This window comes from Halichoeres trimaculatus, unplaced genomic scaffold (assembly GCF_033239565.1).
Source record: "Halichoeres trimaculatus isolate MK-OKI-2021-1 unplaced genomic scaffold, fHalTri1.1 fHalTri1_scaffold_2, whole genome shotgun sequence".
Classification (NCBI taxonomy): domain Eukaryota; kingdom Metazoa; phylum Chordata; class Actinopteri; order Labriformes; family Labridae; genus Halichoeres; species Halichoeres trimaculatus.
The window spans coordinates 40,030,384-40,048,149 of NW_027437180.1; the positions used below are offsets into that span (position 1 = coordinate 40,030,384).

The window sequence follows — 17,766 nt, forward strand, 5'->3', positions numbered from 1 at the left end:
AAAAACAGTAAAAACACAACATAAATTGAAAAAAAAAAACTTAAATCCTTAAATGCTTGAGTAAACGTGGATTACAAATTGTGATTCTTTTTTTTTCTCACTAAAACTAGGGTGTTTATATTTTACACGTGCACACCTCTGTGAGTGTGGGGAATTTAGCTGCAGGGGATACAACTGCTTCAACATGCATGACTCATCTCATGAATAAGAGTGTATTTGTCTTTTGGCTAATAAGCAAAGATTAGCCCTTGGTTTGGTCTACTGAAGAATATTATTTTCGATACAGCCGAAAATTAAGCCAATTATTTTGTTTTTGATAAAGAAAGAAAATTAAAAACAAACAAACAAACATAATTAAAACAACAGCGTTAGTTTTTTTTTTTTAATAGAAGGGACAGAAATGTAAAAAAAAAAAAATCAAGCTTAGTTTGTTCTTTAAAGCCCCCCCCCCCCCCCTTTTTTTTTTCCAATTTTGGCAACTTAAAAAACACAGAATCACAGAAGCAACATTTCAAGAATTGTCCACCAGAGTGCGCTGTGACTCTATAGCTTGTTATATCTGCAGCACTGTCTACAGCACCTGTAAAATTTGCACATTATCCTTTGGTAATGTTTCTTTTTTTTCTGATTTCAAATCAGTTTAAAAGTCAAACAAGTGGACAATAAGGCAACAAAGACTTTTGAGATGGTATGAACTTAAATATTTTGAGAATTTGGTTTCGTTTATAACAAAGTGTAACCCCCAATTTTTATTAATTCATTTATTTTTTTAATTTTTTGAGGTGAAATAACACCATTGAGTTTGAGCTTGTTTGTTTAACTTATGTATTATTTTTCTTTCTTTTTTTTTTTTTTTTTTTGTTGAAGTTGTTGTTCTGTATATTTTTTTAACAGCAAGTTTTTTTTTTAAGTATGAAAAAAATGCCAAAATTAAATCAATAATAATAGCTTGATAACTTGATTTATTAAATAAGGATTATTTGTTCAATTTTTTATGATATATAAAAACAAACAAAATAATAACGGTGGATAGGTGTGGAGGGAAGTGCCGCACACATGTTTTATTTTGAAGGTCTGGACAGGAAATGACTTCGGCTTTCTTTCGGCTTCGTCTCAGCAGCTCAGGGAGACTTCGGCTCCGCTCGGAGAAACAGCACCGGACTGCATGGTGGAGAACCATTTTACCTTTTTACCATTTTTCTGGAGACCGGCTGTATGATTAAGCTACAATCTTCAATGAGTAAGCATATCCCAGTAAGTTACGTGTTCTGGCTGACATTTTGTTTTCTGCTTCTTTATTCCTTCGTCTTCTGCTTTATCAATCTGAACGTTACCGTTTTCCAGCTGGCCTTCGCGTTTCTTCGGTGAAATCACGGCCTCTTTACGTTAAACACTTGAAAAAACACATTACAGTGCTGTTAAATGTTAAATCTCGTTATTAAGAGCTGGTTCCGTTGACAGGATATAAGTTAGCACCGGGTTTTCGGAGCTGACTAACGGTTAGTGTGATCTTCGTCATGGGAAGGAAGCTGCTGCTGCTGGATGCGCAGCTTCTGGCTACTCAGACGAAGTTTCTCTCGGTTAAAATTGGCGCATTTTGTTCAAAATAACTCTAAGATATAAGTGAAATTTTCTTCGTGGTTTCCCACAGAGATTAGCCTTTCTGTGCGTTAACGAGGCGTCGTGTTTGTCACCTGAAAGAAACGTGTGTTTGTCCACCTCGCAGCTCTTGACAGGGCCTCTAACGTGAGATGATGGCGCCCAGTCTCTCCTCACACAAAGGACACTTTACAGCAGGCCTGCTAGCTTACTTTAAAAAAAAAAAAAGGCCACATTAATTCAATAAAAAAAAAAAAATTATATGTATAAAGAGTGGATAATTGTGTCTCATATATCAAGCTATCGACGTGTTAAGTTTGAGTCCTCAATTATTGGTAGGCTGCTGAATAAACGCCTTTAAATCCTGTTTGCTTCAACAGCCTGACCTTAACGCTCATATTAATGCTAATATTTTTATTAAATGTAACGTTTCACCCCGTTCTTTCCAAAAAATCAACATTATTCGGCTTTAAATAGAAAATGACAGCTCAAACATCTTTGTGTCTGGCTCTAAGCATGTTCTGTACTGAAAAATTTCTCCATTTGTCATCATATTATCATTTTATTTAACTTGTTTTTATCGCAAAAGTACATTAAAAAAGCTTAAATGCTGTGCTTTGTGATTATTATGTTGCATATAATGTATAAATGTGTGTCTTTGTGTCTTGCTTTTTTATTTTTAAACACCAAAAGCAGCTGATGTGGAAGATAAATCTTGTATATATTGAAATACCTGCTTTGATAATTGATTCAAAAGGAAATGTGTTGAGGAAACAGCCTGAAAAATGATCTGACATTGTCTATAAGCACCAAAAATGCAGCTTAAGTCTTTGTTTTGTGACAGGCGGCTCAGTATTGCCTTATTTGACCCCAGGATTTCTTAAATCCGGGCATTTTACCGTCGTAGTCGCAGAGTAGATGAAGACATCTGATGAAAAGCCAAACTAAAAAAAGGAAATCACAGCTCTAAAGTTGATAAAATGTCTTTGAAATGTGAGTTTGTTTGTAAAATGGTGTAAAAAGATGGTGCATTGAGGAGAAAAAGGACAAAAGAGTGACCACCACCTCCCTTTTAACCATTTACTCACTCACCAATTAGTGTGTGTGTGTTTTAGCTTAAGAATACAAATTAAAGAAAGCACACACCTGCCCAGTATCCAGCTGGCCCTCAGGTATTAACACCTTTCTCCTCGTCCTTAATGGTGTAAAGGGCAGAAACATGAGGAAGTACCAGGCAGTGAAAGCTTGGGTGAGTCAGATTTATGAGGATGATAATAACAGAGTGTGTATGCGTGTGAGTGTGTGTTTAAAGCCCCCGCTGAAGGCCTCATGGTGAGCTCAGCTCTCACAGATATGACCTAGATGTCAGAAATGACACATCCCTCCTATTGTACACCAGCCGCCATTATGTAGGTTGTTCCATAGAGCTGCGGTGTGGCTGTGCACGTCCTTTAGTTTACCACCTGTTCCTCTGGGAAGCATGAAAACTCACCTTTTTCCTGACTACACCTCTCCAGAACGAGAGGATAGTTCAGCTGTGGATAGCTCCTCACTGTTTGTATTAACGCAGCTGGGATTTTGGTACCACATCATGCTGTTTTAAACCAATTTAACCACACTAACCAGTCCACAGGTTGGATTGGGAGATGCAGTATAAGTGTCTGGTTGCACTGATGTTACTCATGTGTATGATGCAACTGTGCGACAATACAGTAAAGTCAACAACACGATTTCCCTCCATTCTCTGGCATCATGAACAGAACAGCAACATCAGAAAGTACAACGTAATGATAGAAAAATCAGTGTATTTACGTTTTAAAATGCCTGAGTAGTTGTTTTTTAGAGCTGGAAATAAGATATTTCATGTGTTTTTGTGAAGTCCAATAATTTAGATTTTTAGCCAAAGTAAAACAATGAACAAAAAAAATATTTTCTTATGCTCAAACAAAGATAAATCATTTCTGAATGCCCTCGGCCCCTCGTAAAAGTGAGGTTAAGCAGATGCTGATGTTTTCGATCGTCTTACTTTACTTTGAACATCAGCCTTAAGTTTAAAAAGTCGATGAAACTTGTGTGATGGACTTGATGAACGGACATTGACCTTTGGCCAATTCTCACGGGAAAACAGAAAAAGCAGAAATGCTATAAATGAATCAAGTTTTTTTTTTTTTTTTTTTTTAAAAGCAACTTTGATCAGCTCTTTTTTTTTCATTTATTTTGACTTGTTTTCATCTTCACTTTAAATGTTAATTGCTGTATACTGTGATTTTACAGATTAGCTCAGTTGAAAATGCTTACTTTTAATTCATCTTCAAGGCTGTCCAACCAATGAATTTCACAATTATTATTTTCAGAATTCCAACAGTACATTTTTAACTTTTATGTTTGAAATAACATTATGTTAATGAAACTTTAGTTTTTCAACTCCAGATGTTAAATTTCAGTCAACTGTTCTTTGACACAAGAAAACAAAAAATACTTTAAATAAGGGGGAAATGGATTCTTACAGAGCATAGTAGCTTCAAAATTTCCATCATTATTGTTAATATTATTATTTTAGATCAGTTTGAACTTGGTTAACCTTTATTTACTTTGTAATATGGTTTCTTTTTTTGTGTATCATGGATTTTAATGCTTAATGGCCTGTTAAAAATTAGGGATGCAGGATATATGGATATCGGTCAATATTTACTCATTAGCTGCTGCCATTTTCAGGCATCTTAAACGATCTTTTATGACCCAAATAATTTTGTTTTCTCTGACTATATAAACACCAAAACTGCCTGGGAAGAGTGGACTCTCTTCTTTTATGTCTCTCTTCCTGTTTTTGGTCCAAAAAAACAGACAAAACAAACTTTTTTGATGGCGTTTATCTCGGGTGCACCATCCTTTGATCCTCTCCATGGTCGTCTTTTCTCACGATTATGCCGCTCTTTCTCCCTGAACTACCCGTGTTGAGATTTTTTTTTTACCGATATTGATATTCATAAACATCGATTGTCGGCCACAACAGCAATATTAATATCAGATATTGATATCAGCCAGAGTTTTCATATCGGTGCATCTCTATTGAAAATGCAGTTTAAGAATAGTTTTAAGTCTGTGAGAACGGTACGGTACAGATGCCTGGTACCAGGCAATCAGCATCGGTACTAAACCAATTTTCAGTGCTTTAGTGTGTTTTTAAATGGTTATAAATATTTATTTGTTTATCTCAAAGTTTTTCAATTTAAAATATTTATTTCTCATTATATAAACTTGCAATGCTGTGTTCATGTCCAGCATGGAAAATCGCCAACTCTTCTGCTTCCTCACAGTCACAAGGATGCATTTAGGTACCAAAACATGGTACGTTTGATTTTTTATGGGAACCATATGAAGCCATTCTAGCAGATACTTAATTTGGGAATCCAATGAAAGGAGTGAAATTTACTTCATGATCTTGATAATTCAGAACTTAAAACTTTTTGGTCGGAAAACGTGACTAACAGGAGAAAGACGTTAGGGATGGGTACCCGATTAGGTACTTTTGAAGGTACCGACCGAATTCTGTCAAAAGTACCGGGTCCCGATTCATGTAAAATCAAACGGTACCGTGTTTAGGTACCTAAATGCATCCTTGTGACTGTGAAGGAGTGGAAGAGTAGGCGGTTTTCCATGCTGAACATGAACACAGCATTACGAGCTTATTTATTAAAGAATAGATCTGTTAAATTGGAAAGAATTTGAATTTTATTATTACACAAATTTATATATTTTTTTACCATAGACACACAAGGCAAGGCAAGTTTATTTCTATAGCACAGTTCAGCAATGCAATTCAAAGTGCTTTACAGGCAGAACAAATTATAGAAAACAATTAAAATTCAATTAAAAATGAGATTCATTAAAAAGATGCAATAAAACAATCAACAACAAAAAACAAACAAACAAAAGATTAAAATAGATTTTAAAACAGATTTTAAAAACAGATTTTAAGATAAAATTTGCAGTGCAAAATTAAAGACAAGATATTAAAATGATTTGTTAAAAAAAAGTACCAAAAATTGGTACCGTTGAGTACCGATTCCTATTGCCGGGTACCAGGTGTCAGTACCGTATCGTTTCAAACGTGAGAGGTACCCATCCCTGGGAGGCGCTTCAGGAGGCTCAGAAACATCTCAAAAATAAAATGTTTTGATTTTTTTTGAGTTATTTGTCTGATTTTGGGCCTTCCCGTCTGTTTTTGTGCTGCTTTTAACCGTGTCCCGCTTCTTGTCCCGCTCTGTGTCCTGCAGCAGTTCTGTGGTGTTCTGGGTCACACATTTATGGAGTTTCTGAAGGGCAGTGGGGACTACTGCCAGGCTCAGCACGCTGCCTATGCAGACGAGTGAACAGCCAAACTCGCCATCGATCCGACACACTTGAGCCACAGGAGGGACCCCGGAGAGTTGGCAGGACCGGGACGCCTCCCAGAACCAGCGACAACTCGGCCTGGATGGGGTAACTTCACCTGCTGCACACTGCCCTCGTCGGCTTCCGCCTGGCCAGAATCAAGGTGGAACCAGCCTTGTTTTTGTTCCTTTTCTTTTCTTTTATCCCAGAGGAGAAGGTTTTGAGTTGTTTCTCTGATTGTCCACCCCTTTTATCGGCCGCCAACGACCCAAATTTCCCCCCCTCTTGCCCGTCAAAGCCTTCGTACTCTTTTTGTTTAGCCTTGCCAACCTCAACGGAAGGAAGAGCGGAGGATCTCTGAACGTTTTTGTTTGACATTCCCTCCGAGTTTTGACTCCGTGTTTACATTAGTGTTTTTACTCTGTTGAAGACTTTTGTTATTTTTTTGCGTTGTCACAATGGCTCGAATGAACAGACCTGCCCCTGTGGAGATCACCTACAAAAACATGAGGTTCCTCATCACCCACAATCCCACCAACGCCACCCTGAACAAGTTCATCGAGGTGAGCCTGGGTCACTCGTTTGAGTCAGAATCGTTCGGGAGTTGGTGGAAGATTTTCAGCCAGTGAATCTTTCTGTCTGCTTGTGTTTTCTAACAGTTTCTTTTTTCCACAGGAGCTGAAGAAGTATGGAGTGACCACCGTCGTGAGAGTCTGTGAAGCCACCTATGATGCCACCTTGGTGGTGAAGGAGGGGATCCAGGTCCTGGTGAGTTCTGGTGAAATCACTGCGTCTGACTTAACTCAAAGTTTCTCCACTGTTCCCCCTCCTCACCGAGCCCCACTTTATCCAAAACACACCTCATCTGTTGGACTCGATTTGTTGCTGCGTTCGTAAAGTTTTCCATCAATAAAACTGAAATCATAATAATGAGCTCACAGCTTGGCCGTTGCTCCAGTTTCCATCATGTTGGATTTATTCACATGTTTAGAGAGTTTGAGACTAGCTGTGCAAAACACAGCTTCAAAAACACCAAAGATCCCTGGACCAGAGTGACCTACTTTTCAAAACACTGTTTGAATCTGAGCGGCTGACATTTCTGCACAAAGTTTCATCTTCAATCAAGAAATAAAATAAGATTCTTTTAATTATTTCAGCAACTACAAAACACAAACCATGCAGTGAATGCAAAATTTAAAAAAAACCCACACACATACATATATTTATTTAAATGTATAAAAACTCCCAAAAAGAATCTCTCATTTTTTTTTACAAATAAAACAGAATTCCCTTTTTAATTCTCTGAGGTAGAGTAAACTTTAAAGTGCAAATTAAATTATATTTTAGATTGAATAACAAAAAAATTAATAAAAAAATGAATTTTAAACAAATCTCACATCAAAATAACTAAATAACAATAATAATAAAAAAAATCTCGTCCAATAAATAATCTCAGGATTGCAAGTGTTTATAGTTCAGGATTTACATTTTTTTAAACTTTTTTTTGAAAGGAAAAGAGCCCTCTGCTGTTTAAATAGGGCATTGCAACTTGTTTTTTTCAGCTGTTTTGAACGGTCATACATTTGTATTGACTTTTAACTGTGATGCAATAAATCGTTACATCCTTACTATGACGTAAGAAATTATCTGTTTCTCCGTTGATGATACCCTGGCTTCACCTGACACTCGCTCCTCAAATCGTGGACTGCTAAGACTAAATCTAAACTTGCGTACATGTTTTGTTCTGTTTTTTTTTTTTTTGTCATTGTATGTAAAGTTCATCGTATGTGTTTTTACTGCTGATGATTAGCTTTTTAACTTCCTTTAGAGATCTGCACAAAAGCTCAGTAATATTTATCAAGGCTGGGAAAAAATGATCTGTGTATCCCAGTATCTGGATCTTTTACTTAATGATTCTGAATCTTGAATTTTTCTGTTAAAAAATCTTTTTTTCTCTAAATTTCAGTCCCTCATTTTTGCTATTTGTTTGAAACTTGGGTTAAAAAAAGTTAAGATGTCGGATCCCCTGAATAGATCCTAAAAACTGACTCACATGTGATGTGCATTTTTGTAGGAATCATTATCACCATGCAACTTTTTTACTTGGTCTGGTTTTAGAAGGTGAGCTAGAAATTGCAAGAATCAGAAATATTGAAGAATTGCATTTTAAATTGTATCGGTACCCCAAAAATAGTACAAGAATCAAATCAAGAGAAAAGCTCGTGGTAGCCCTAATGTTTATATTAGTGTAGGCCTGAAATGTCGGTAAAATGCTAATACTGAGTCATAACTAGCCACTGTCTGTGGTCAATGCTGCCATAGTGGTTTAAAGCTCTACTACCTGGATGTAAGCAGTCACAGGTATCGCGTTGTAGCACGGTGTAGCTTCTCAGTGTGTTCATGTAGTCAATGGAAATAAAGTTGTAAGTAGGCTTTGTTAGCATGGAGGAACCAGCACAGGCATGAGGACGCTAACCTGCAAAGAGGTGGTGCTAGCTCTGCTAGTGTTAGCCACACTGCAAACCTGCAAACCTCTTTTTTTACTTAATTTATGTATTTATTAATTTTTTTATTTTTGAAGTGACACTTTGGGGCTTCTTTCTGGAGGCAAACCAAAGCTGCTCACTACCCACAGTGCACTTAAATTTCCATTTTAAAGACCAGGAAATAAGTTGATTTATATATATTTATGTATTATTTTTAGTTTTTTTATTTATGTGTTCTCTTTTGTGCACAAAAACAGGTCAAAATCCTCTTATCTGGGAACCCACTTGGCAAAAGAGCTGATCCTTATCCATATCTGAAACATTAAACATTTATAAAACTGTAAAAAGAGCGAACAATAATATCCAAAATAACCAACTAGCAGCCTCAGAAAAAAATTTTTTGGTGCACTGTGGTCAAAATAAAATATATTTCAGCCATAATGATCTCCAATAAGAGAAGAAACAATATCCACATATTTCTGAATCTGAAATTTTTCTGTTTCTGCTTGTAAAAATATCTATAGATAGACCAGATATTATTAAACCAGATTCAGAAGAATCAGGATTATCAGCTGGATTTGTGAGAAATTAAATATTAAAACATCGTCTGTAACCACTCACACCATAAACACACAGTTACAGAGATACAGTCCCTCCCCCGACCGCAGCGTTTCTCTTCCCCTGCAGCTGCTCTCGGCTCTCACACTCCTTTTGTTTTGGTTTCTGAGAAACCGGGCAGATGACATCATTTCCCTCTTTCTTCCCCTTCTCCTCGTCCAGGATTGGCCGTTTGACGACGGAGCTCCTCCCTCCAACCAGATCGTGGACGATTGGCTGAACCTGCTGAAGCTGAAGTTCAGGGAGGAGCCCGGCTGCTGCATCGCTGTCCACTGTGTGGCAGGGCTGGGGAGGTGAGTCCTGCTGCTGCTGCTCCCGCTGCGGCTCCTGCTGCTGCTGCTGCGGGGGAGGATTAAAGTATTAAGTTCTTATCACACAGGATCATATTTTACACGTGATTTCTCAAGGTCTGGATTTGGCAAAGAAAACTGTGACACTACAACATCCAGCTGGAGCAAACACTCTCAGCTGAGTGATTTTTAAAAAACTGCTGCAGCTTCAATAAGAAACCACCTGTGTCCAGGATTGTGAAAAACGTTCCTCATGCTCACCTGTTTTTTATTTAATCACGCCCAAACTCAGCCTCACATGCCAAAAAATGAAAAGCGAAAAACTGCAGAAGCTCCTGGTGTTGATTGGCTGCTCCTCTCAGTGATTGCTCTCCAGGTTTTGGAGTTAAAACCATCAAACACAGCAGGTTGTCGTCTGCTCTGCTCTGAAAAAAAAAAAAAAAAAAGCAGCTGGAGGCAGTGGTCACGTGGATTCACTCTCATGTTGTCGAACATGACTCATACGATCGCTCACATTTGTCCCACTTGTGTGTTTGCTCACTTTTGACAACGTGCCAAACTTGTTCTGTTTTCATCCAGGTTACCTTTAGGTCAGATTCACAAACAGTTAAACTCTCAAAACCTGGACTCTTAATTTTTCTATTAATCTATTATAAATTAAAGGACAAATCTGGTGTTTTTAATTTAAGATTAAACCCTTTTTTTCTCATTTTAACACAGAAAAATAAACAGGTCACAGTGACAGGAGACCACAAACTTCACTTTCTGCTTTTTGAAGTTGTGTTTACATCTGTGGAGTTTTGCAGGTCCATTCAGAAAGATATAAGAGATGTTTTTACATTACAAAAATAATCATATTTCACCCTCACAAAAGGTCTGTCTCTGCCGAACTTTCTGTAACATTTCTTTAATCAGGTCAGAAATTTCAAATACAAATCTGAGCGTGTCAGTGACAAAAAAGGACGTGTAAGGTGACACATTATTAACCCAAACTGTTTGAAGCTTTCTATCTGAGCTCCTAAATATGTGGAAAATTAGAGTCCAAGTTTTAGCTGCTTTCCACAGACATTAGTTTTTCATTTTTGTTACAAAAAATATTAATATAAATTCAGAGACTCCTCCAGACTCTCTAACTTATTAAAAACTGCATTTTTAGTCAGTCTGAGCCTTTTTATCTGGCAGATTTTTAACGACAAGGACTGCAGCAGTTTTTTTTGTTGTTGTTTTTTTTTGTATATTTTGATCATCTGAGTCTTCATCTGACTCTAGGGCTGGAGCGATATCCTATTCTCGTGCGTTTTGGGGTGCCGATTTGATTAAAAACTGATTCTTCTGTATATACGATTTTTGTGATTTTTAGCTTGTTTTTCTTTTCTAACACCAGACCATGTGAAAAAGTTCAATGATAATGTCTACAGACTATATCAGGAGCCATATTCTCCCATAAAATGCACATCACGTGAGCCAGAGAGAAACATTTCGCCCCCTGCTGGAGAAAAGTGGGAACTTTTTTTCAATCCAGTTTATAAACAAAGACTGAAATGAAGGATTTGAATTTGGTATTGTTAAAAAAAAAAAAGCCTGATCATTTTTTTCTTTTTTTCTCCCACCCCTATCTGACACCCAAAGACAAATCTGTGCAATTATTAATAAACCACACTAGAGCAGTCTGGAAAGGATGGACTCAAGGAAAACCGAATCAGCTCTTGAACTAACCCACCTGCTCTCTCTGTCTCCTCTCAGAGCTCCTGTTCTGGTGGCACTCGCCTTGATTGAATGTGGGATGAAGTACGAAGACGCTGTCCAGTTCATTCGACAGTAAGTGTAACAGGTCCCAGCGAGGTCTCTGCTGAACAGATAATCTGTAAATATTAGAAGTTTTATACAGGAGTCAGAGAAAACAGATGGCTGCAGTCTTATTCTTCTCTTTTGTAACAAAGCATCAGTTTTATCCTAACTTAACAGCTTTACATTAAATTATATGCTATTTTTTTTACCATAAGCTATGTGTTCATTTCTCTGCTAAACATACATATCTTTGTGACACGTCTGTGTCTTTTCGGAAAAAAAGGAATCATGCAACCACTGCACATTTTACAAGTATTGACTTCTCTTCGAATAGCATGTAACACAGTTTTCTCATGAGCTATTACTGCAACAGCTATAACAGCTTCAGCTGGCGATTGTGCCCCTTAAACAGAGCTGTAGCTAGAGCTGATCTAAAATTGATTAGCATGTTTAGCTTGTAGCAGTCTAGACATGAAACACAACACATTTAACTTTTTACACAGAGAAATAACTCTCAAATGTTCGGGAGCCAAAAGAAATAAAGAATGAACGAGCTACTACTAGCTACCATGACTGTAAAGGAAACCAAAAAGTAATAAAATATCAACAACACAACATTTATTTTGTGAGTGTCACACAAGCAGCACACAAACTAACAAATACAAACCTCTTAAAGGACTTCCTGACACAAACTTAGTTTGTAAAGCTGAAACGGACTCCCAAACTTCTGTTGAACTCAATTCTTTTCACTGCACAAGACAAAACAGACTGAATCTGAGTTTCGTTGAAGACATGGGGTTTGCAAAACCTACAAGAGATGCTAAGGTGTAGATTTGACGCAGAAGTATAAATCTGGCTTTAGTGGTGCAGATAATCTTTCTTTGATTATTGATGTAGCACGCTGCCGTATCTTAAAGCAGTCAGAATGACCCCAGAGATTTTTCCACCTCAACATGAACACAGAAAGTTAAATTCAGGCCACGAGTTAACTTCTCTGGTTTCCCTTCTTCACAAACTATGACACCTTCCAGACCTTCAGCTGAGCCGTGTCTTTGGCTTTCACATACAGCACTCTTATCACATGCACACCAGTGATTTGAAGGTCTCCTCACATGTGCTGGATGTTTGTGTGGTCCAAAACACAAGCAGGGATGAGTCACGCCTGTAAATAGCTGAGGTATCTGACAGTGAGATAAGAGTGACTCTGTGGGAGGAGTGGAGGGAGTGCTTCCAAGTGTGTAATGTGTCAGCGCAAGTTTTCAGCTCTCACGTGTTGCTCTCCAGTAAATGGCTTTTCATCTGAGGCGTGTTCAACACACACATGGTTTCAAGTGTTCATGAAGGAAATGTCTGGAACTGATCTGGATTTTTGTCGTCTTGTTTCCTCCAGGAAGCGTCGCGGAGCGTTCAACAGCAAGCAGCTGTTCTACCTGGAGAAATATCGTCCAAAGATGCGCCTGCGCTTCAAAGATTCCAACGGCCATCGCAATAACTGCTGCATCCAGTAGAGCCAAACCCTGAGCCACGCCAACCCCCGCCCCCCCAAGAAAAGAAGATTGATTTGACCTCGCTAGCTTATTACCTGGCAGGCTTGTTTTCTTAGTCATTGTGTTGAAGTATTTTATTTTGAAAAACCATGCTCAGTAATTTAAACTGTCCTCTTTTCTTCTCCCGGTTCAAACCAAGTGTCATAAAAAAGAAAGTAAATGAGTTTGTGTGAACCGGAGTCACCGTGTTTTCTCTTCATGTGCCCAGTATAGAAAAAAGAGAAAGGGCAGCAGAGTCGTGTGTCGTTGTAAGATGTTGGATTAACTGTTTTCTGCATCCCAAAGATTCTGATTGGCTGGTTTACATCACCTGAGAATGTGCTACAAAAAAAATTAAGTTCATGTCAGAAATTCTTCTCCACCCCGTTCAATTTAAGGGTTCCAGACTGACGAGAAAGAGGTTTGCCTTCCTTCAGATCAGACGGTTCATCCATAAATGCCTTACAATCGAAGTGGAACAAAGGCAATCGAGGCGGGAGTCGACCCTCGCCGGCATTCGGAAAAAGGCGTTTCATTTTTCTACTCGAAACAAAAAAAGAAGTTGTTGCCTTTGTCTCGTGCAGGAAGTCTTACACTCACTTAAGCCCTTTCAGTAACTATTTTTTAATATAAGACGCTTAATTGTTGCAATATTTATTTGTCAATTGAAAGTCTAGGACCTTATTTCTTTTCTCTATCAAACCTTCTGTTTACTAATTGACTGCCATGTCCAAGATGTGATTTTTTTTCTTTCTGTTTTATAATTTTTTTTTTCTCGCTTCAAACTGGACTTCCAACGTCTGCGATATTTTGTATGCCTTTTTATTTGATGTCCGTAACTTAAGACTTGGATACTTGATGATTTTATGTATTTGAAAATGTGTACTATTATTATTAGGTTGGCTATTTATACTATCAATGGATGTGTGATTTAGTACCGTGAGCGACTAAGTTGTACCTGTTCACCAACTTGTGAGAGTACATTAAATGAAACACTTAAAAACATCAAACATAAGAGTGACTGAGTGTTTTTTTCCCCCTTTGATTACAGAATTCTTTTTATTTTGAGAGGAGGAAGTGCATTTTGAGACACTGGCAAATAATTGCCAATTATTACTGGTTTGAAATGCTAACTCAACTTTGCTTTACCTGTAGCACCTTTATACACAAAAGTGTTGCAGCAAAAGTGGACAACAACAATAATAGAAAAATATGAAGAGCTATATAAGAAAAAACTGTAATAAAAATAAAATAAAAACTATTCTGTCTTTTTTAACTGCTTATTCCACATTTTTTTATTTTTTTATAGAATGTTTTTTTTTTTTTGCTTTTATCTGTTTCTATCTTTGTTGCACGTCATTGTAGAAAGTAAAGGAAGTATTTAATTGTACAGGGAAACACGTTTACTTCCTGTTCACATGACAAACACTTTAAATATTCGATGTATAGGGATGATTTATAGCCTTATAACTTTCATGGCTACATTTTCCTACGCTTGCTCGTTAGTTATTTGTAGCGATAAATTATAATATGTCACAACATGTCTACGAAGGTGTTCGGTGAGATCAGCCGACCACGTGTGATACTAGGAACTAAATGTGACGTTTTTCGGTTAACGAAAGAGAACCCAATGATAAACGTTCATGTCTGTTCACGTAACCGAGTAAATACTAGTTAACATTTAAAAAATAATTATGGATCACCTCCGTTGGTTAACAAGACGATAAAAGCCAGCATTAGGAGTATAAAGTAGTTGACGTCAGGGCGGAACGTTTCCGCTCTAAGTCTGTCAGGACCAGTTTCATTGACGGACCGTCGGGCTATAAATGAGAGAAGAATTTAAAAATCGTCGATATTATCACTTTTAGCCCATAAAACAGCATCTTTATCATATTATTTCGATGAAATTCTTAACAGTTTGCTTTTTTATCAGTTCTCACTCGAGCTGAAATCAACAAATTTCGTAAAATAACGCATTAGCGTGTGTGACAGCGGCTGCAAAGCATTATGGGTCTTCTGTTCCCACAATCAAACTGTTCCACATTAAACACCGTTTGAAGCTATCTTAGAGATATTACTTGTTAAATTAAAGCCATGTTTTGTTAATGAATCATTGAGATACTCTTCACTTGAATATTGTGAGGATAAAAGCCTCTGACTGAAACAGACTGTTCCAGACATCAATACTTGTGAGTGTACTTTATCTCTTTAAGACTATACTTTCAGGGATCATTTCTATAGTTCTTAACTTGAGAAATGTGTTTCTAAAGTGTTTGGTCTCGCCAACCACGATGATGAATCGTGATGTTCCCTTCTGAGCGTGAAGCGGGCAAAGGATAATGATTCAGTTCATAAGTCCTCTGTCATTGATGATCGTTCACTGTCTTCTCTGGAGGCTTTGAGGAAGGGAACATGATCAGAGTGGGCGCGCAATCTGGTGAAGAAAAAACAAACTTGGAAATGGGTACGCAAAATCTACCTCAAGAAGTACTCGAGATTGGGGTCTGCATATAATCCCTCCTGAAAACTTACCCAAACATCCTTTTTGTCTCATCAATCAATCAATCAATCAATCAAAATTTATTTATATAGCACTTTTCATGCAAATGAAATGTAGCACAAAGTGCTTTACAGACACATGAATTAAATAAAAATAATTATACCCCAAACCCATTCCACCCAGCCCCGGAACCCACCCACACAGCAACCCATACACAGTGTTGATAAAAAAGCAACATAGATAAAAGACAATAATAAAGCACACTGCTGTACCCAGTACGTACTGAGGTTAGGTAAAAAGTATAAAAATAGATTTATCATTATATAAAATGAGAAAATGATTTTTAAGAATTAAGAATAAAAAATACTTAAAATTAAGTTTATATATATATATATATATATATATATATATATATATATAAAATGAAAGATAAATGAAGGATAAAACAGGAAAACTAGAGAATGAAATATGGAAAATATAAAAATATAAATAATATAAAAGATTTTAAAAAGAAAAGATGAGATTCAGTAATCAATTTATAAGACAAGATAAAATAATAAAAAGTGGTCTGTTATTAAAATAAATGAAACACTCAAAGGTAATTCAGGTAAAAGCTTGACTAAAAAGGTAGGTTTTGAATTTGTTTTTAAAGACATTAACATTAGATACAGCCCTCAGGTTTTCAGGTAGGCTGTTCCATAAGTGGGGGCCACAGAGGTAAAAAGATGCCTCACCGTAAGTTTTTGTTTTAACTTTGGGAACTGTTAACAGAGAGCTTCCTGAAGACCTGAGGGCTCTAATGGGCTCGTATGGTAAAAGCAAATCTGATAAATATGAAGGACTAAGACCATTAAGAACTTTAAAAACCAGTAAAAGAATCTTAAACTCTGTCCTAAAAGAAACGGGCAGCCAATGCAGAGACCTTAAAACCGGTGTAATATGGGCTCTCTTTCTGGTCCCCGTCAGCATCCGTGCAGCTGAGTTCTTCAGGAGCTGAAGAGGGTAGATTTTTTTGTGGAAGACCAGAAAGAAAAGCATTGCAGTAATTTATTCTACAGGTGATAAAAGCATGGATTAATGTCTCTGCATTGGCTTGAGAGAGAAACTGTCGCACACGGGCTATGTTCTTTAAATGATAAAAAGCTTTTCTGGTGACCATCCGGTTATGTGGCTCAAAACTGAGCTCAGAGTCGAATAAAACCCCCAAATTTTTAGCCTGCCCACACAGATTAAAAGATGATTTTTGTGGTTTGCTGACTAGTTTCTCTCTCTTAACCCCTGTCTAATGTAAATCTGTAACATATAAAAGCATTTTATAGTTCCTAACCTGGCAGAAAAAAAGCTTTCAGGACAAGTCCCAATTTTTTTTTAATCAAACACGTCTACCTTTTTAAAAATGTATCAGATGTTTATTATTATTGTTGTTATTATTATTATTATTATGAATACCACTACTACTACTACTACTAATGATAATAATAATAATAACAATTAATAGTATATATATTTTTAATCATTATTTTGGCAGATACAGGCTTTCATATGTTTTTCATCTGTGTATACCTGTGGTTCTTTCACCGGTGCCGAAATAAATGAATTAAATTAGATAAATAATAATAAAAAAAACACGTGTTGCTTATTTAATCACCTTGCCTCAAAAGTTTTTTTAATAGGGTTAAATTGTTCTGTATACCTGCATAACTTCAACTAGAAAGAATGGTAAGTAGTTTCTGAGATATATAATCCATTTATACATTTAAGATAAGTTTTTCCTTTATCCGTCCCACAATGGAGAAATTTGTAGAGTTACAGTCGCAAAAAAGAAAGTATTAAGTGAAAAATATTACACTAAGAGTGAATAAAATGGAATAACTTTTCCGTTGCTAGGCGCTACCCAAGTAGCTGCCTGTTGCAGCAGCTCTCTCGTCTTTGTCCGTTTCTTGTAATTTTTTTTGTCTCTTTTTCGTCATCTTTGTATTTGGAGTGGATCATCACTTTGTATGGTTCATTGTTGGTCACGGACACCAAACTTTTTGTGGCTTCGGCGATATTTTTGACTACTTTTCTCCTGTGTTTGTCTGGAGATCCTACATGTAACCATGGCTGCATTGTTTACATGCAAAATTAGCTGTTAGCAGCCTGTAGCATGTCAATGCTAACTAGTGTAGGGCTTAATGATTTCCCTCGAGCTGAGGAGGAGGAGGTGAGGACGACGTGCTGGTTCTCGGATGTGAGCTGGGAGGTGATGACGTGGACCTGTCCTTCCATCCATCGTTGTTGGGAACGTGGGATCTCGCTCCGGGGGATGGACGAGCTAGCTGTGCTAACCCAGCGGCATCGTGCTGTTCACGGACGTGGCTGACGGAGCTGACATCGGACGCTGGCGCCACATTGGAGGAGCTTCGCCTGCTGTGAGCAGACAGGATCCAGGAGACAGAGACTGAACAGACTGCTGGGGAGGCTCAGTCCTGGACCCTGTGGAGGTGGAGACTGGCTGGGCTGGAGAGCGGTGGACGAGTGGTGGACGGGATGTCGTCATCTAATTTCTTATGGACTTTTTTGCACTTTCTGTACTCTTTCTTACT

At 37.4% G+C, this 17,766-nt stretch overlaps 1 protein-coding gene and 1 non-coding gene across 2 annotated transcripts; both read left to right on the forward strand.

The window, feature by feature from the left end:
- Window positions 1-1,090: 1,090 nt before the first annotated feature.
- On the forward strand, window positions 1,091-13,689 carry ptp4a1 (protein tyrosine phosphatase 4A1). The gene is made up of 6 exons (XM_074697518.1): window positions 1,091-1,240; window positions 5,877-6,536; window positions 6,649-6,741; window positions 9,240-9,370; window positions 11,111-11,185; window positions 12,546-13,689. Exons 2-6 carry the CDS (start codon window positions 6,432-6,434, stop codon window positions 12,661-12,663), a joined length of 522 nt encoding a protein of 173 aa, XP_074553619.1. The 5' UTR covers window positions 1,091-1,240; window positions 5,877-6,431; the 3' UTR covers window positions 12,664-13,689.
- Window positions 13,690-14,891: 1,202 nt separating this feature from the next.
- On the forward strand, window positions 14,892-15,107 carry LOC141787235 (small nucleolar RNA U3). Its single transcript, XR_012598051.1, has one exon. It is a non-coding gene; the product is annotated as a small nucleolar RNA U3 (small nucleolar RNA).
- The last annotated feature ends 2,659 nt before the right edge of the window (window positions 15,108-17,766 follow it).